This window comes from Cetorhinus maximus, chromosome 24 (genome assembly GCF_964194155.1).
Source record: "Cetorhinus maximus chromosome 24, sCetMax3.hap1.1, whole genome shotgun sequence".
Classification (NCBI taxonomy): Eukaryota; Metazoa; Chordata; class Chondrichthyes; order Lamniformes; family Cetorhinidae; genus Cetorhinus; species Cetorhinus maximus.
The window spans coordinates 25103727-25123878 of NC_135902.1; the positions used below are offsets into that span (position 1 = coordinate 25103727).

At 45.8% G+C, this 20152-nt stretch overlaps 1 protein-coding gene across 1 annotated transcript in view; it reads right to left on the bottom strand.

Moving 5' to 3' along the window:
• Positions 1–20152, bottom strand: part of usp43a (ubiquitin specific peptidase 43a) — a 581344-nt gene that overhangs the window by 560098 nt on the left and 1094 nt on the right. Inside the window, exon 2 of the mRNA XM_078570881.1 lies at positions 16687–16824. Within this exon, the coding sequence (XP_078427007.1) occupies positions 16687–16824 (138 nt within the window). The remainder of the gene's footprint in view (positions 1–16686; positions 16825–20152) is intronic.

Sequence of the window (20152 nt, forward strand, 5' to 3'; positions counted from 1 at the left end):
AAAACTGACAATGTTGTGTGTCATATAAAAGTAAGAATGTGCAGGGTTACAGGGAGAAGGTGGGAAAATGGCACTAGGCTCATTCAGAGAGCCAGTGTGTACATGATGAGCTAAATGGTCTCCTTCTGCACTGTAACAATTCTGCAATTCTGTAAAATTGTTTTTAAAAAAAAACATGAAAACTATCCATAATATGTATGGTTGCATATATTCCAAACTGTAGTTTTGATTTGCATTTATTTCAGAAATATTTTCCTGCTGCTGGGTCTTTGACTTGTATTGAAACTGAAGGCACAAGAGCAAACTAATTTAAATTAAGAAATGTTCTGCCTATCTACAATAAAAAACTGGTAGCCTTGGAAACCTGTACATTTTAGGTTTCAAAAGGTAAACTTCATCAAGGGCCTTTTCTCAGGAGGCACAAGCTTCCCACATGAATAACGGCATCTGCATTTGCCAGTTGAATGACTGAAAATATTTTATTGAATAAATAACTTGATCTAAAACGGCACAGAGTACATTTTGAATATCGGCATGTAAAAACCTATACATTCATGCAGAGTTTCTACAGAGATAAGCAAAATTAAAAATGCATTAACAATAGATTTTTTTGCTCCAGCATTTTTGTTAAACTGGGTATCTATGGAGTTTTCAATGATGGGTTTTGTTTTTCTGGTATACAGCACTATGCAAAGTTACCAAGTATTTAATAAGTTCACCATACAACCAAATCCTTCTTGGTAATGAACATGTTCTAAAATTCAGCCGTGCGGGGAAACATTTATGTTTCAGTGTCGATTGGGCCAAACCTTTAACAAGCTTAAAATGTTGGTAAGTCTCAAAAAATGTAAAATCAATTAATTTAAATTATTTGAAGTAAACACACATCTCATTTAAATGGATGCATTTGTAAACATAAGTTAGATGATAATGCATTGATGCCCCGCATTATTTATGAAGTTTTTGTATTTCATATAATTGAATTTTGCTTTTCAAATTATAACTGAATTGAATTTAATGCATTTTAGTTCATTCAAATATTTGATTGTCTATTCAAAGCAACCCATTACCTAATGAACATTTGCCCTCACAGTGAGGTGTCCATGTGTCTATTTTCAATTTCTCTCTCTTTTTCTTCCTTTTTCTTTTTTAGGTTAACAGGTAGAGTGGGGTAAAGCAAAAAAACATTTTTCCAAGTGCTGCACTATAGCACAAATTTTAGTTCAGCAGCTTAACTTTTGATCCTGGACAGCTTTAAACTGTTTTACAATATTTGAATAAAATAGTTATGAGAATAATTCATACTCGAATCCTACATAATTTGGGGTCAGGTATTAGTGGACCTTCATGCACAGCAAGTTAATGCATCAGGTTCAACATTACATAACATCAGGATGGTGGCAGGCCTGGGGGGAACTGACAGCCATGACATTGCCCACACAGATAAATGTAAAAATCAGAACATGGATCTGAAGGTTGTAGAAATTGTAATTAGGACTGTTCTTTATCACTAGTACTAAAAAGAAAATGTTCTTGTGCAGAATTTGCAAGCAATTGGCAAATTCCTAGCCACTGATATAATAGTCAGAAACATATTAGTTGCAACATGTATCCATTCCAACCCTTTAGCTGTTCATTGGGAAATGCTGTGGGAAACCAAAATCCTCACAAATGAGAAAAGCTGTACCTGGTACCCTTCACTTCCTGACTTGCAACCTGACCCAGCTATGTGTTTGCAGATCTCAGATCTGCTCACTACCTTTAGCCTGAGGTCAGCTCAGACTGGGTTACATTTGGATCTTCTCAACCCTCCATAACTGTACACCTGACTGCACTGCCATCAATAGCCACAGACATAGGATCACTCACAATCAACGTCAATGTCCATACACACTCACCTGATTTAGGGTGGGCTCATGCTAAAACTTGCTAGCCAGTCTCCCAGTTGGCCTTTGTCAGCAGCTCAAACCACATTTTCCATGTTCAGGGAGCTGTAGTAACTGATTAGGTGGCCTACTAGAGCATTGGCAAATTTGACTTGGCTTATTTTTCCAGCTGCAAAAAAGAGTCACCGACAGCAAGTGCCAACTGCCCAAGTGAAACAAAGGGATACAAGTGTTGGCCATGCTCCAGCATAAGACACATCATAACACAATGGCAGTGGAAGCCATAGCCTAGAGGAACACCTGAGACACAATGCCAGCAAATTGACATACAAAACATAGAAAAGACAAAACATCTTGCAGTGGGCAGAAGCAGGAAGCACATTTGGAATAGGCAGGTAGAGAGGATCAACTCCACACAGCCTCAGCTTTGCTCAAATCAGTGCTATTAGCTCTCAACCTCAGCTTAGCCCAAGTTCATACCCTAGAATCAGCCTTGGACTCAAGTGTTCACTGGGCACTACTAATTGTCATGTAGCAACTTGAAAAACTAGATGTTTCATCTCAGGAGCTCATGTGAAGGGACGCAAGGTGAACTAAACCAATCTAGAGATAAGTATGGTGATAAATATTATGCAATGGGAAACATTAAGCAACCCCATCAGAGGTCTTTTGGAAATCTTTGCTTTACACCTTAAGAAGTTCAGCACCTTATGTATCCTGGGTGCTTTATGTAAGAACAAAATAAAGCTTGTGAGGATTTATCCGAGGTAATATTCTCCATTTCTCAGTAGATTCAGCAACAAGCTGTTATAAAGTGATTACCAAAGCATTTTGTGTTGGTAATAAGTACATTAGAGTCAGTGCATCAAGGCATTATCTGGAAAAAGGATGAAGTCCATTTCACCAGCCAACTATTGAAGTCAGTTGCCAAGCATTAAATACTGGATGTAGCAAAAATGAGCTCAGCTGGCTGAGATCATCCCTTTCTGTCAGGAGTTTATAAATCAAGTCAATGTTTTTATTTGAACAGACAAGTATTGTGAGGCGAAGTCAATTTACTGGCAAGTCAACTTTTTACTCCTTGATTAAAGTATCAAATGTCAACTTTAAAACAGAAACTAGTTTTAAGCAGAACTTATACTACTGGGTTTATTTTATCCTCGGGGGTTGGAGAAGGGTGGGATAACGAAAATAAAATCAATAAGTGGGATGAGTGAGGAAGGGAAAAATAAAAAATCACAAATCTGTCTTTTGTTTCTTCCACAGTTTGCTGTTCCCTCCTTTGAAACATTTTCTTGCTATCAGAGTGTAATTTTTCTCATATAAGCCCTACAAATAGCCCATAAAAATCAGTATTATAATAAAATGAGGATCACAATATTGGTAATAGAACCCACACAGAGGGCAGAATTTAACGGGTCTGTAGGAGCTGTAAATGGCTGATGGGACTGGGTTAGGCGGGAGCCAAAAGCTTGGTTTCCCGACACCGAGCTGTTTCAGAAAATCAGTCGGTGGTGTGTTAGTGGCAGAGCGGCCATTTACACTGCCCAGCAGGAAACTATTTACCATCCATTTGCATACCATGAATACTGATTAAATGGGAAATTCACCAAATTCAGTCCTACCTCCAAGATTAACTCAGCAGCGCATGGGAAACTCATGCCTCCAGTTTTCCGACAGTTTAAAGGTGGCATTCACCAGGTGAGGCTGTTCAATCTTTGGGTCTGAGGTGAGGTTTTGTCTTTAGCTAACTAAGCGAGGGGTAGGGGGAGGGGGGGTCCAGGGGGGAAATGAGGATGGTGGCAGCCAGGTCTTCAAACTGCACAAGTGTTGGACTGGCAAGAGGTACAGAGGTGATTGAATCTTCATACAGTGCAACAGTTGGGCTGGCAAGGGGGTGGTGGTCAGGTCCTCAGATGGCATTACAGCAAAGCACTGGCATGTCTGGGAGCAGTTGTTGGGGAAGTGTCTGAAGAAAGCCAGGATCCAGCCTATAGGGCAGTGTTCATCATTACAGTGGTCTGGTCCCGTGTGTCCAAGGGAAGGGTTGTCAAGCTTGAAGCAGGGCAAGGAGGACAGGTCAATGGCCTCTGAGGGAGGGTCAAAAGATACAGAGAGCAGGTCAAGGATGAAAGAGGGAGGCTCTAGGGTGACGGCAGAAGGTTAAGAGTGAGATGGAGGGAGGGTTGAGGGTGAGAGATGAAAGCTCAAAGATCACTGGCTCTGGGTCAAGGCTGATGGGTTAGAGGCTACAGGATGATTGGGGGAAGGAGCAGGGTGATGTTCGAGGATCAAGGGAGATGGGAGGAAACTTGAAGATGTCGGAGGGAGGGTGGAGGTGGATGGGCTGCAGCTGCAGGGTCACATATGTGTGGCTATTGGCATGGCTGCTAAGAAAGTTTGTGCTTGCAGGAGGTCAGGTTGTTGTGGGAGAAGGTCACTGTGAGAATGGGAGGAGTTCTAGGTATGGCCCACAGGAGGGTCATACATTTCCATTTGCCAAGTGCAACTGTTCTGGGATTGAAGACCATGTAAACAAAGGTGCTGATATCTTGGCCTGCCTCTTTCGCACAGTTCACTTTGTGGGTCTGCAATTGGTCTCATACACCAAATATTTATGTAAGTTCAGGCAGTAGAGGAGGAGATTTGCCAGAGGGGGGCCTTGGCCTTACAACAACATTGGCCACGAGGCCATCAGCTGGCACCACCAGGGAGGCAGGGCAGGAGGAAAACAACCAATGCCGTCATCGTCGCCGAACAGCACTGGCACGTCAGCGCTTGTTCAGAACACACACCAACAGATGACTGTTGGGCAATGCAAGAGACAACTAAGGCTTTCTTCACGAGAGGCAGTCGCTGACTGGTGCGCACTCCTACAAGAAGACCTGCAGCCTCATGGCTTTGGAAGGAACTCTACGCCAGTCACCATCAAGGTGACTGCGGCCCTAACTTTCTACACCAATGGCTCATTCTGGGCTCCATGTGTGGTATTTCCCAGGCTGCCAGGGCCATCGCGGGGTTCCCACAGGTCCACCGACTCATTGACTGCAGTCAGGTGGCCAGGTCAGCTCCATGGGGGCAGCAACTGCATTTGTAATTCAGAAGGAATTTCACTCCCTTAACGTCCAAGTTGTATATAACCAATGGAAAAGAATTATGCAGGTATGTGGTCATTTCCCAGAGAGCTCCCATACATTTTGCAGAACGCCCAGCCGCCACTACTCTTTGAGGCTCCTCCCCAAGTGCAGGGTTGGATCCTGGGTGACAATGGCTGTCCCCCGAGACCATGGCTCATGACACCAGTGCATCATCCCCACAGCCACCTGGAGGCCCATTACAATGCAGCACACGGATCAACCAGGGTAATCACAGAGCAGGCCAATGGCTTGCTGAAAACGTGCTTCCGCTGCCTTGACTGATCCAGCGGAGCATTGCATTACATGCCACAGAGGGCATCCAGGATTGTATAATATACTGACATTGCACAACATTGCTTTGCAAAGGGGAGAGGAATTACCATGTGAGGCCATGGAGGAGCTGCTAACCTCCTCAGGTGAAGATGGTAGAGAGGAATATGAGGAAGAGGATGGAAATATTGCTACACTTCTCCAGGATACCAGGGCCATGGAGAGACATACCAGGGCTGTGTGAGACAGCCTCAATCGTTTTGCCAGGAATGAGGCACCTACCTGGCTATCAGTGCATTGTCTGCAAACCAGTGCCTCCTCTGAATGTACACCCATCTCTGCAAGGGTCCATCCAAGCTACCTCACTACCCACATCCTCTACCCCCTGGAATCGCCAGCAGAAGGGATGATAAACACTTGTTCACCTTGGGAGTGCGCCCCACAGTGGCTGGCTGATGCTCCTCCTCCTCCCTCTTGGTATGCAATGGCACCTGCCTGTATCCCTGGATTGAATGGGTGCCTTGGTTGGGGGCAGGGGGGTTGGATGGGGAGATCCAGATTCCTCATTCCTCTCTCACCTAGCCACTACTCGACTGTGACTATGGCCAGATTGATAGACATGCAGGTCCTCACAGATAGATCTGACTACCCAGGTCAGTTGCAAGCCTCTCTATGGAGGAAGCCATGTGCTCACATGCTGGACCATGGCAGAAGTCAAGGCTTGGATGGATTCCCCCACTGCAAGGCTCCACACAGTCTCTGGCACCTCTGCCAGATTTTCCCCTGCATGCCTCTGTATCTCCAGGTTTACTGTGGTCAAGAGCAGAGGTCCATCATCAGCATGGGGATCAGCATGAGCCAGACCCCCAACAGTCCTCCCACTGTCAGAGACCTCTGCTGGCATGGCCTCCCTCAGCTGTCAGGATCATCAGCAAAGACCTATGTGAGTGCTGGTGCAGGATGAGAGGCAGGCAGGTGAAGGTGCATCCTCTGGATGTTCTTGCTCTTCACCATCAGAGTGGAGTCGTCCTGTCCTCCAATGGGCTTGGGCCTTTGCAACCTATGGCAATGACCTGCAGTGGAGAACAACAAGAAAGGTATGAAAGAGAAGTTCAATTTATCAGGAATCCAGTTTCATGCGTGTCTCTAATGAGCCCATGTCTCAACACAAGGTTGGAGGCATTCTCACTCTGCTGGCTGGCTAATCCAGCCTCATCGTCTGCAACAGGCCACCAGACCTGCTAGCCCACAATCTCCAATCTTCCTCCTCACATGGCACTAACACTTTCAGTTTGGCCACTCTTCCTCTGAATTTGGACCTCTCCCTGGCACTGAAGGCCTCCTTATCCTGCTTGACAAAGTGGAGGCTTAGTAGCAGGTCAAGAGACCTTTGTCCCCATGCCAGATACTGGCCACACTTTCCAACTGGTATCATGCACAACTATCACAGTCTTTTACCATGTGGCACTGATATGACCATGCATTTACTAGCCTGGCCTCTCTCCCCATTTGGAAAGTCCCTTTGATTGATACCCTCATGAGAGACCCTTTGTTGTAAAGCCACATTGCCACTCACCCCAGCAGATCAGAGGAGGTCATTAATCCTTTTGTGGCACTGCATGCATGCTCGTGTCTGACCCCACAACTGCTCACTCCCTCTACGATCTCAACTCAGGCTGCCTTGGTCAAGAGGGAGGGTCTTCTATTTGCATCCCTAAGGAAGAGCACCTTTCCCCTTTCCCAGGCAGCCTGGAGAACCTGCAGGGGGGCATCACTGATGCCATTGGGCCACTCTTCATCTGTATTCAGACATTCTGCTGAAGTGAGGCAGACATTTTCTGCCCACCTTCTGCCATCGGCTGACACAACAGGTTGAGGTGGGCACTGAAAGGCCCACCTCTGCAAGCGCCTGGGTTCTGCAGGCAGGGAGAACTCGTAGCAAGTTTGCAGCAAAATCCACCACCTGAAGGGCCATTAAACATTTTTTGCACGCACTTTTAATCTGCATTGTAATTGTGTGAATTGCAGCTCCCGACATGAATGGAGGTGGTGCCCACTTCCAGCCCCACCACTGGAGCCATGTTCTTCTTATTAAATCCCACCCAGAGCTTTTTTTAATTATTTTTTCAGTAGGACATTGTTAACAACCGGACATTATTCAAGAGTTGTCCTGGCTTGTCCAACACCCAAGCTACAGGAAGCCGATGCCGTCTTGTACTCAGTACTTGTTTAGTCAAAAGTTACATGCATCAGCAACACCTGCTTACCAAAGCAAAGAGAATGAAGTTGCAACAAATCTGTTCCAACCATTAGCAAGTAATAAAGCCAATAATTTCAGAATTTCCAGCACTCATCCTGTGCACACTCTGGGTCCCTAAACCTTGTTATCCTTTTAAACGAGGAACTCCAGATGAAACTATGCGTGCTGCATCAGGTTTTATGGATTTCTCAGTAATTTAGTCAGGAGAATCTTGAATCTATACTGTATGGTAATCAGGAGAGTAGATGGGAAACGTGTTCCATCCCATACTGTGAAAACGTTGGTCCATAACCAAGTGTTAGACATTAAATAAAAACAGGAAATGGAGTTTGAATAACACATTCATTTCTCAACATCCCTTGAAGGAAGCAGTTACATCTCCAGAGACCAAAGCTGTGAATGGGGAATTGACAGTTTGAATTAACTACAGTACATAATGCCAATACACCAGCCTGGATTTACTGGGATAATGAATCTTTAAGTTGCTACTTTCTTGACATTTACATTATCAACAATCACAACATACAATTAATCTTCTTTAAATGGGCACATTATAATTCTTTCATACTAGAGATAGCTTTTGAAAAAAAAATTCTTCTCGTATGTACACGAAACATTGGGCCAGATCTTCTGGTCTCTGGATAGTCGGAGAGCAGACATACCCCAGAATATGGGCTAAAGAACCCCACAGAATCCCATAAGAATTGCCCAGGAAGTTGGAACTTCTGATGGGCAATTCTCCCGATCCCCAGGACCCTCTGAAAAAGTCAACTCCGAGTTGGAGTCAGAGACTTTGGATAATTCTGACTTTCCTACCTGGATAGTTACCCAGGAAATGTTAGAAAAAAATCTAGTCTAACACCTGGGTAACTCATCAATCACTAATACTGACTGACTGCTGACGACCTCCCTCTAACCACCCCCCCCCAACCTTCTAACACCACCCTCCTACCCAACTTGACTAGCCCCCAACCCGACCAGCCCCCATCATCTATTCCCCATTCCAATGGGGAATGCGACATCCAAGTCATTTCCCATCCCCTTCTTTAAAACATGTGTGCATTTATAAACAGCATTGCTGTTTCTTAATGAGAAGCAGGAATCCTGCATAATTCTCTCCCGCACCCACTCCCCCAGCTAGCACTACATTGCAATAACAGCTTGCATTTATCTAGCAAATGTATAGCATTGTAAAAAGTCCCAATGTACTTCACAGGAGTATAACCAAACAATATTTAATACCGAGCTACAACTGCAACAATTGTAGCATTGTTAATGCCACCCAGGCAGACATCAGCTAATTCTACAAAAACTGGAAAAGAAACTTCAAATCTTCAGGTCTGTGTGTTTCACTTAAATGTTGACCTCCAACTGACCCCAAAAAATCAGAAAACATTTTTTTTTAAAGCATCATTTTTAATATAAATTGTAAAGTAATTTCATAAAAGATGTGCTTCAATTAAGAGAATGATAAGAGAATGTCAAATGCTACAAAGCAATTTCTAAATATTTGTACCATTTTCATCCATTCAAATGACATGAATCCACCATAGCAATCTGCTCTTAAAATGTTCAATATTGTCAGGTAGCTCTTACTGCAAAGTGCTGCATTCAGTTCAGGAAAGAAAACAAGAGGACTTTTAACTTGCAGTCTAGTCTGTGAACCCAACTTAGCTTCCTGTTAGGTCACCAGGACTTAACCTCAATAGTTTTAACAAAATATTTCATTCTGGCTCCCAGAAGCTGGAGGGGAGGCGGAGGGGTGGGGCCGGAGAGTGGGGATGGTGGGGCCGGAGAGTGGGGATGGTGGGGCCGGAGAGTGGGGATGGTGGGGCCGGAGAGTGGGGATGGTGGGGCCGGAGAGTGGGGATGGTGGGGCCGGAGAGTGGGGATGGTGGGGCCGGAGAGTGGGGATGGTGGGGCCGGAGAGTGGGGATGGTGGGGCCGGAGAGTGGGGATGGTGGGGCCGGAGAGTGGGGATGGTGGGGCCGGAGAGTGGGGATGGTGGGGCCGGAGAGTGGGGATGGTGGGGCCGGAGAGTGGGGATGGTGGGGCCGGAGAGTGGGGATGGTGGGGCCGGAGAGTGGGGATGGTGGGGCCGGAGAGTGGGGATGGTGGGGCCGGAGAGTGGGGATGGTGGGGCCGGAGAGTGGGGATGGTGGGGCCGGAGAGTGGGGATGGTGGGGCCGGAGAGTGGGGATGGTGGGGCCGGAGAGTGGGGATGGTGGGGCCGGAGAGTGGGGATGGTGGGGCCGGAGAGTGGGGATGGTGGGCCGGAGAGTGGGGATGGTGGGGCCGGAGAGTGGGGATGGTGGGGCCGGAGAGTGGGGATGGTGGGGCCGGAGAGTGGGGATGGTGGGGCCGGAGAGTGGGGATGGTGGGGCCGGAGAGTGGGGATGGTGGGGCCGGAGAGTGGGGATGGTGGGGCCGGAGAGTGGGGATGGTGGGCCGGAGAGTGGGGATGGTGGGGCCGGAGAGTGGGGATGGTGGGGCCGGAGAGTGGGGATGGTGGGGCCGGAGAGTGGGGATGGTGGGGCCGGAGAGTGGGGATGGTGGGGCCGGAGAGTGGGCATGGTGGGGCCGGAGAGTGGGCATGGTGGGGCCGGAGAGTGGGCATGGTGGGGCCGGAGAGTGGGCATGGTGGGGCCGGAGAGTGGGCATGGTGGGGCCGGAGAGTGGGCATGGTGGGGCCGGAGAGTGGGCATGGTGGGGCCGGAGAGTGGGCATGGTGGGGCCGGAGAGTGGGCATGGTGGGGCCGGAGAGTGGGCATGGTGGGGCCGGAGAGTGGGCATGGTGGGGCCGGAGAGTGGGCATGGTGGGGCCGGAGAGTGGGCATGGTGGGGCCGGAGAGTGGGCATGGTGGGGCCGGAGAGTGGGCATGGTGGGGCCGGAGAGTGGGCATGGTGGGGCCGGAGAGTGGGCATGGTGGGGCCGGAGAGTGGGCATGGTGGGGCCGGAGAGTGGGCATGGTGGGGCCGGAGAGTGGGCATGGTGGGGCCGGAGAGTGGGCATGGTGGGGCCGGAGAGTGGGCATGGTGGGGCCGGAGAGTGGGGATGGTGGGGCCGGAGAGTGGGGATGGTGGGGCCGGAGAGTGGGGATGGTGGGGCCGGAGAGTGGGGATGGTGGGGCCGGAGAGTGGGGATGGTGGGGCCGGAGAGTGGGGATGGTGGGGCCGGAGAGTGGGGATGGTGGGGCCGGAGAGTGGGGATGGTGGGGCCGGAGAGTGGGGATGGTGGGGCCGGAGAGTGGGGATGGTGGGGCCGGAGAGTGGGGATGGTGGGGCCGGAGAGTGGGGATGGTGGGGCCGGAGAGTGGGGATGGTGGGGCCGGAGAGTGGGGATGGTGGGGCCGGAGAGTGGGGATGGTGGGGCCGGAGAGTGGGGATGGTGGGGCCGGAGAGTGGGGATGGTGGGGCCGGAGAGTGGGGATGGTGGGGCCGGAGAGTGGGGATGGTGGGGCCGGAGAGTGGGGATGGTGGGGCCGGAGAGTGGGGATGGTGGGGCCGGAGAGTGGGGATGGTGGGGCCGGAGAGTGGGGATGGTGGGGCCGGAGAGTGGGGATGGTGGGGCCGGAGAGTGGGGATGGTGGGGCCGGAGAGTGGGGATGGTGGGGCCGGAGAGTGGGCATGGTGGGGCCGGAGAGTGGGCATGGTGGGGCCGGAGAGTGGGCATGGTGGGGCCGGAGAGTGGGCATGGTGGGGCCGGAGAGTGGGCATGGTGGGGCCGGAGAGTGGGCATGGTGGGGCCGGAGAGTGGGCATGGTGGGGCCGGAGAGTGGGCATGGTGGGGCCGGAGAGTGGGCATGGTGGGGCCGGAGAGTGGGCATGGTGGGGCCGGAGAGTGGGCATGGTGGGGCCGGAGAGTGGGCATGGTGGGGCCGGAGAGTGGGCATGGTGGGGCCGGAGAGTGGGCATGGTGGGGCCGGAGAGTGGGCATGGTGGGGCCGGAGAGTGGGCATGGTGGGGCCGGAGAGTGGGCATGGTGGGGCCGGAGAGTGGGCATGGTGGGGCCGGAGAGTGGGCATGGTGGGGCCGGAGAGTGGGCATGGTGGGGCCGGAGAGTGGGCATGGTGGGGCCGGAGAGTGGGCATGGTGGGGCCGGAGAGTGGGCATGGTGGGGCCGGAGAGTGGGCATGGTGGGGCCGGAGAGTGGGCATGGTGGGGCCGGAGAGTGGGCATGGTGGGGCCGGAGAGTGGGCATGGTGGGGCCGGAGAGTGGGCATGGTGGGGCCGGAGAGTGGGCATGGTGGGGCCGGAGAGTGGGCATGGTGGGGCCGGAGAGTGGGCATGGTGGGGCCGGAGAGTGGGCATGGTGGGGCCGGAGAGTGGGCATGGTGGGGCCGGAGAGTGGGCATGGTGGGGCCGGAGAGTGGGCATGGTGGGGCCGGAGAGTGGGCATGGTGGGGCCGGAGAGTGGGCATGGTGGGGCCGGAGAGTGGGCATGGTGGGGCCGGAGAGTGGGCATGGTGGGGCCGGAGAGTGGGCATGGTGGGGCCGGAGAGTGGGCATGGTGGGGCCGGAGAGTGGGCATGGTGGGGCCGGAGAGTGGGCATGGTGGGGCCGGAGAGTGGGCATGGTGGGGCCGGAGAGTGGGCATGGTGGGGCCGGAGAGTGGGCATGGTGGGGCCGGAGAGTGGGCATGGTGGGGCCGGAGAGTGGGCATGGTGGGGCCGGAGAGTGGGCATGGTGGGGCCGGAGAGTGGGGATGGTGGGGCCGGAGAGTGGGGATGGTGGGGCCGGAGAGTGGGGATGGTGGGGCCGGAGAGTGGGGATGGTGGGGCCGGAGAGTGGGGATGGTGGGGCTGGAGAGTGGGGATGGTGGGGCTGGAGAGTGGGGATGGTGGGGGTGGAGAAAAGGAAGGAAAATGGCAAATATAGTGGTACAAAGACTAGCCAGCTTACAAAACTAACATTCAACTGGCCAATCATGGTGCATCAATTGCAATGAAATCACAAGATTACAAAATAATTACAGATAAAGATGATCATTCAGTCCCTCTGAGCTTATTGATCAAAAATGACCCGACACTCATATTCATTCCAACATCCCACTGATTCTTCCAGATTCCAGGGCTCTTGCCTCCACTGTTCTCTGGGAATTCATTCCATATGTTCTGACATATTGGGATAGATTTTAACTTTTTACATTTGTGCACAAAATTTATAATTAACAGGCCACTCTCCATGCAAATAAAACAGGAAAGTTATAAAACAAGCTTCCAATTTGCTGTCACCCATTTCACACAAAATCAAAATATACCCTGTTGTGCGAAGAGTTACTTCCTGATGTCAGTCTGAAAACGTACTTTTTGCTAATGTAACCCTCTGGCTCCTTTCCCTGCATTCATAATTTAAGTTGAAGTAAAGTTCCAGAATTACCTTTTCTAAACAGTTCACATCTTACATCTTTCTACAGTTGTCTTCTTTCAAGGGTGAAAAACCCAAGTTTCTCCAGTCTTTCCTCATAATCAGACCTTGGGGTCAGCTTTGTGGCTTTGCTTTGCACTCTCTCCAATGTTCGAATGTCTCAGTGTCAGTAACCAGAACAGCTCAAGGGTTGTTCTGAACCGAGTTCTATACAGCTCGATCACAATTTTATCCCACGAGTATTACACCACTACCATTAAGTTCAGCACCAATCATGGAGTACATCTGCTTCCTATTTTCACCTGCAACATGCACTATTTACATTTGCCTATATTAAATTGCATCCTCCATTCCATGCCTCAAGTTTCTCCACTCTCACCAGTGGCAGAAATTCAGACCTAACGAGGATACAATTGCCCTCGTAGTCTTTGTTTCTTTTTTGCAAAAAAAATTTCTAGAACTGGCTGAAAGACAAATTTTGCTATCATACCATATTCTCAAATCATATTAAACCAATTTGCTTATAATTGTGACAATTGTTACCCAACCAAAACAATTTCAACAGTGTCACAGTAAAATTACTACGAGAATTTCTAAAATAGCAATTTATCAGGGAGTAGATGCTTAGAAGGTGCAATGTTTATCTTCACAATGTGCAATCAACAGGTTTTTTAAAAAAAGATTTAGAATTAATTCTTAAGCACAAAATTAACATTAATGAACACAGAACACAACTGTCCTAACAACTGGATGGGGTAAAAACTGCCATAGAGGCTACACCTACAAAGGGCTGCCTTATAAATGTACATCTACAAGGTGCTGCCTTTTAACTTGTGCCTTGGTTTGTTAATTTAGTTTATTTGTTTTATAGCCAAAAGAGTTACAGCTCCAATTGGTAAACAATTCTCGGGTACGGAGCCTGCATGCGTACACTTCAGGTATTTGACAATAGCAGCTACTGTACCTGATGATTTGCTTCATAATTTTCTAAAGTGTCGAATCAAATTATTCAGCCAAAACACAAGGTTGAGCAGTTCATAACCGTAAAATCTAACTGTGAAATTATTCAATAAACCAAAATGTGAACGAAAGCAGGATTGTTTAATACAACAAGAGCATTTTGAAATACACTAGCATGCCAGAAATGATAGTTATCCCTCACAAAAATCAAAATTTTTAAGAAAGGACTAATAAAATGCTCAATGTAAGCTTGATGTTCATTGCCACATGGAGAATGATGACTCATCAATAATTACCGAATGTTCTTACAGGATTCAGCTATATCTGTGAAATAATGCAAGGTCTAACTAACCAAAGATAAGGGATCATAGATCATTTCTCATGTAATACTGTCATTCCTGCTATTTCCTATATCATGAAATGCAAAAATCATACTTTCTTGATTCTTGACTTTTGAGACATTAAGACCGGTCAGAGCAATCAGCTAATATTCAACATTTTTGCTTTAGTATTTATAGAGAAACTAATCACAGGCAGGAAACTACCCACAAATATATTCTAATAAACCATAAACAAACATTCGATAAACATGAGAAAATCTTTAGATCTCAACCATGAGATTTTATTTTCATGGAAACCAAAGGTCCTCATTTTGTGAAGCAGATATTAGAGTGCATCTTCTCCTAGTTTAATCACTTTTGTTTCAACTGCTCCATATAGGAGCCTTGAAATTATGTTGTGTGAATATTACAATAAATGGGTGAATACCTATCTCTGTTTAGATAGCAAGGAAGGACTTTCCCACAAATGAGTTAACTGCCTGCCATGTGTAACTTTAAAGTAAGGTGACTGAAGAAGATTTGTCGGAGGACCGGGCATGAGCCCATGTTGCATCTTCCACAGTGTGGTGCTTACACAAATGGTGCTACCACACTAAGCTCAATGTTACAGTGCTGTTTACTCTCATTTCACAACTCATCAAATGTGGTAGTTATGAAAAATTATGAATAGAATGCTCAATTGCTGTCCATGACACACGTAAGAGGTTATAATTTCCATTATTTTAAGAACATATGTCAGAAGAAAAATACAGAATTTTAACAAAATAAAAACAAAAAAACTGCAGATGCTGGAAATCCAAAACAAAAACAAAAATACCTGGAAAAGCTCAGCTGGTCTGGCAGCATCTGTGGAGAGGAACACAGTTAACGTTTCGAGTCCGCATGACTCTTCAACAGAACTAAGGAAAAATAGAAAAGGGGTGAAATATAAGCTGGTTTAGGATGGGGGGGTGGGGGGGGGGGGAGAGAGACAAGAAGAGCTGGATAGAGGGCCAGTGATAGATGGAGATAACCAAAAGATGTCACAGACAAAAGGACAAAGAGGTGTTGAAGGTGGTGAAACAAAAACAGAATTACCTGGAAAAACTCAGCAGGTCTGGCAGCATCGGCGGAGAAGAAATCAGTTAACGTTTCGAGCCTTCATGGCCCTTCGGTGGTGATATTATCTAAAGGAATGTGCTAATTAAGGGTAGAAAGCAGGACGAGCAAGGTACAGATAGCCCTAGTGGGGGTGGGGTGGGGGGAAGGGATCGAAATAGGCTAAAAGGTAGAGATAAAACAATGGATGGAAATACACTTAATAATAATGGAAATAGGTGGGAAAAGAAAAATCTCTATAAGTTATTGGAAAAAACAAAAAGGAGGGGCAAAATCGGAAAGGGGGTGGGGATGGAGGAAAGAGTTCATGATCTAAAATTGTTGAACTCAATATTCATTCCGGAAGGCTGTAAAGTGCCTAGTTGGAAGATGAGGTGCTGTTCCTCCAGTGTGCATTGAGCTTCACTGGAACAATGCAGCAGGCCAAGGACAGACATGTGGGCATGAGAGCAGGGTGGAGTGTTGAAATGGCAAGCGACAGGGAGGTCTGTGACATCTTTTGGCTATCTCCACCTATCACTGGCCCTCTATCCAGCTCTTCTTGTCCCACCCCCCCTTAAACCAGCTTATATTTCACCCCTTTTCTATTTTTCCTTAGTTCTGTTGAAGAGTCATGCGGACTCGAAACGTTAACTGTGCTCCTCTCCACAGATGCGGCCAGCCCTGCTGAGTTTTTCCAGGTATTTTTGTTTTTGTGTTCAGAATTTTAACAAAATGTTTAAATAAAGTTTTGATCCAATAACCGTATGGTTTTGTTTTTCTAAAATGGGAGATTACAGGTGAAATCCTCTTTGACGGTGCCAACCCGTGGCAAACAATGTTTTAGACCACACACTATAAAATAATTGGAAAACCATCAAAGCAGTTGATTGATGCTACGATAACAAATGTCGAGCCCAGCAAAAGTCATAAGATCATGCAACAGGATGACTTGAGTTCACTTTCATACCAAAAGAATTGTCATTCACAGCCAATATACATTTCATCTGTAACAATACACACAATACACTGTTCCGACTGAATGCCTTGTGTAAAGTTAATTACACAAAGTTTTGAATGTTTTTGTTATATTCCTGGAATATCAATACTCAGCAAACAGTAAATTACTTAAAGTTTTCTGTTGTTCAAAATGTCTTTACTAAATGATTAGATATAAATGTTCAAGAAGAGCACATGTCCAGAACATCTGATCTAGACTGTACATATTTATTAAACTAGTTTTTTGGGAATATTTTTAACATTCAGTCAGACCAATCTCATTCCTGCAACTGTGACAGTCTATTGTGTCCTTCTAAATGAGATACTGTGTGCAGCTTGTAAGAGGACACCTGGGTAATAAATGAACCAAGCAGGCGGTGTTAACTCACCTTAATGGAAGGCTTTGATTTTTTGTTGGGTGAACAATTGAGGTCTTCATGAATTCTGTTCAGTAACCACAGAAGGAACTCAAGTGCGTCGTGCTGAGAATTCCCACGAAATTGTGACCCATATTTTGCTACTATGTTCTGAAATAAAACAAACATTCTTTATTAAAACAAAACAGGCCCACAGTGTTTCAAAAGGTGAAAAGTCATAGTCATTAAAACGTTTGCAGTTAGTCAGCATGTAGTCCAGAAATCACGTGCACAGCAGGATATACATGCGATAAATTACCCCAGTACCACCATCTCCCAATGGAGGTGAAAGTGAAACAGTGAATGCTAGATGTGTGAAGTAAAAACAGGAAGCTTTGGAAATACAGTTCTGGTCATTACCTAAAGAATGTTGATGAAGGTTGAAGAAGTAGGTCCAACAACCTGAATGTCCCTTATTAGTTCAGTTGCTTTCAGCCTGCTTTTTTTTAAAAAACCAAGGGGATATTAGAACAAATGCACCTTGCTGAGCTCCAGACCTCCTATGCAGTGCAAGGGATGGACAACAAGTTGTCTGCATTACACACTCAATGCTGAACATGAAGCAACACCAGTAATAACCTCATTATGACTGTAGTAACACAAACATTAAAGTATATTTAAATAAATAAATAGCTCTTTATATTCATTGTGTCTTTCGTCTAATATCATATATATTCATGTAAAAGTCGATCCCATGTAAACTTTGATATTTCATATACCTCGTGTAAATAAATGACCCTAGCTCTTCAGAGATAAAAGCCCAAAAATTTCAGAACTAAGGTGTAATCCTGGAGATGTTCATGATTCCATTTTAAATGTATAAATGCTAATGAAATATATATATAGTTCACAATGTTGTAAAAATGAATAAATATAAGATAATTAATATGGATTAAATGTATATAGTTTGTAATGTTATGAAATAAATGCTAGATAATTAGTATGAATTCTTTAGTGTTATTGGTTTTTACTTTATTCCATCGAGATAGGTCGTTTTTGGATTTCACTCAAGTCCAAATCAAGTACGCTTGTCAACCCCTCAAACATTGCCTGTGTAAAAGTCAACCCCATAAGTTTTGGCCTAAAAATTGGCATCAAAAATTTGACTTTCAAATGAGTATACATGGTGTCTGCAGTGACAGGAATCAAATTTGGCAGTTGCTATGGCCAGGTGCCTTTTTGGTGAACAAATTTCCATTGACATGTGTATGACTATGTAATTGGGAGTTGTATTATAATTGGAAAGCAGTTGTTGACCAACTTAAAATGCAGTAGATTCCGCTTATTGGTTTGTGGAATTTGTTTCGCTATAATATACACTGGTAGCAGAAACAATGCAGAGTTGTAATGGGAATATCTGATTTCCAGATGAGATGTTTAATTAAAGTGCCAATTTGCATGCTCTGATAGAACAAATAGATGCAAAGGATTTCATGACACTAGCCAAAGAAGAATCAAGTATGTGAGACAACATTCCCCTTCCACCAACATGAAAGTACAGTGAATGCTGGAAATCTGAAATAAACAGAAAATGCTGAAAACACTCAGGCAAGTCAGGCAACATCTGTAGAATGAGAAACAAAGTTGAGATTTCATCAGAACTGGAAGATGTTAGAAATTAATAGCTTTTAAATAAGGACAGGACCATGGAAAAGAAGAAAAGTTAATAACAAATGAGAGGTATGTTACAGGGTGAAGGATTGAAGTGATTGAATAAGAAAAGTGATGAAAGTGAAAGAAAAGGGAAACACAGAAGCAGAGTGTTTCTGCTACTTTCTGTTTTATTTCATCAGTTCAAAGATTGATGATTGGCTGTTTGTGGACGTTGCTGACAGAAAGAGCCTGATTTTAACCCTACGTAAGTGAACGGGTTTTGAGTTAAAATTTTGCCCAGAATAACAACCATGTTTGTCTCCATATGAATCACCACACTTACAAAATACTTATGAACCAATTCAAGATGTTATAATGTGAAAGGCCTTGTATAAATGCTGGTTGATTAACCTTTTTTTTATATAAAGGATAGCAGTGTCTTTCAAAATTTTCACTGTGAATCAATAGCTTCCTGAAGTCCATCAAACCTTCATCAACATTTAAGGGCTTTGGGAAAAGTTAAAAGCAACAAGCAGGTGATAAGTAAAGTTGGGAGTGGCTAGGTCAGAGGAATAATTGTACATTTCAGTGAGAAAACTGAAGCAAATTTAATAATAAACTTGTTGCTTTTAAAACATTCCACTCAGCTTTAGACCAGATTGAGCTATTTTTTGTAAAAGATCAAGGTCTAGAAATTCATTCATGTGTTTTCTTGCCGCAAAGGTTGCCATTCAATTAATAAAATGGAGCAGAGAACAAAAGTCTTACAGTGAATGCAACAAAAATTAACAGTTAATTAAATTTCAGAAGACACGTGTGTATATAATTCACCTTGGCCAATAGGTGCTAGACTACGTCTACCATGCAGTTTCACACTTATTGCCATGTAACTGCAGCCCAGTCCAAAAAGCAAGTTTGAAAGTTTCGGTGGATTCCATTAAGTTTCATTTTTAATGTTAGGAAGTTCTGGCACTCTCCTAATATTAAAGTTTAGCCAGTAGCTGGTGAGTAGAGCTCTGTGAATGTGAGAATTTACATGACGAGCTCTGGTGTCGCTGGGGAGAGCTGTTGCAGTGACTGCTCCGAGACTAGTACCAGCAGTCGAACAACTCCACGGAGGTCTGTGAGTATCACAGGGATTGATAATTGACACAATTAACTACAGGATGCAATCAACAACCCTGAAGCAACCCTCAGGTCTACATTCATTCTCAGTATTAGTGAGTTTACAGGAATGTTTTTCTCAAAACCATTTCTCCACTCCTTTTGAATTCCCTATATTTACTTTGCACATTACCTATGTTAAAACAGGAGCAGACCAATTTGTAATTACTAGAGGCAAAAGCAGTGTAACTTCTCAAACTTGCAGTGTTGCTTCCAATGAAACAACCTAGAAAACTAAATTGTATAAAGATAGCGTGTCATTGATGCAAACTTTAACTTGTAAAAAGGCAAAAAAGATTTTTTTTTTTAAAAATTCGGTTGTATTGTCATCACAACCAGTGCTCAATCTTGGAGAATAAAAGGAAGTTTGCAGTATTTAAAACTAAACCAAACATTATTGGCGGGAAGTAACTACAGATATTAATCAGTGTCCTCAAAGTTAGCCAAGTGTTGTTCAGAGTTTACAGAAACAGATTAAAATCTCTGTCCAATAGCCAAACCTTCCCTGATCGGCCAATAGCAAACAACTATCACTTTCAATGGGTTTTTGAGGAAACGCTCGGATGGCACCTCAGGTCCACGTATTTCTGCAGAATCAGATTTTTAATGTTTTGACAATTGTTTCAATCAAAGCCAAATCTCTGCAGTCTCACCTGCTTTTTGACAGGTGGAATTGCACCAC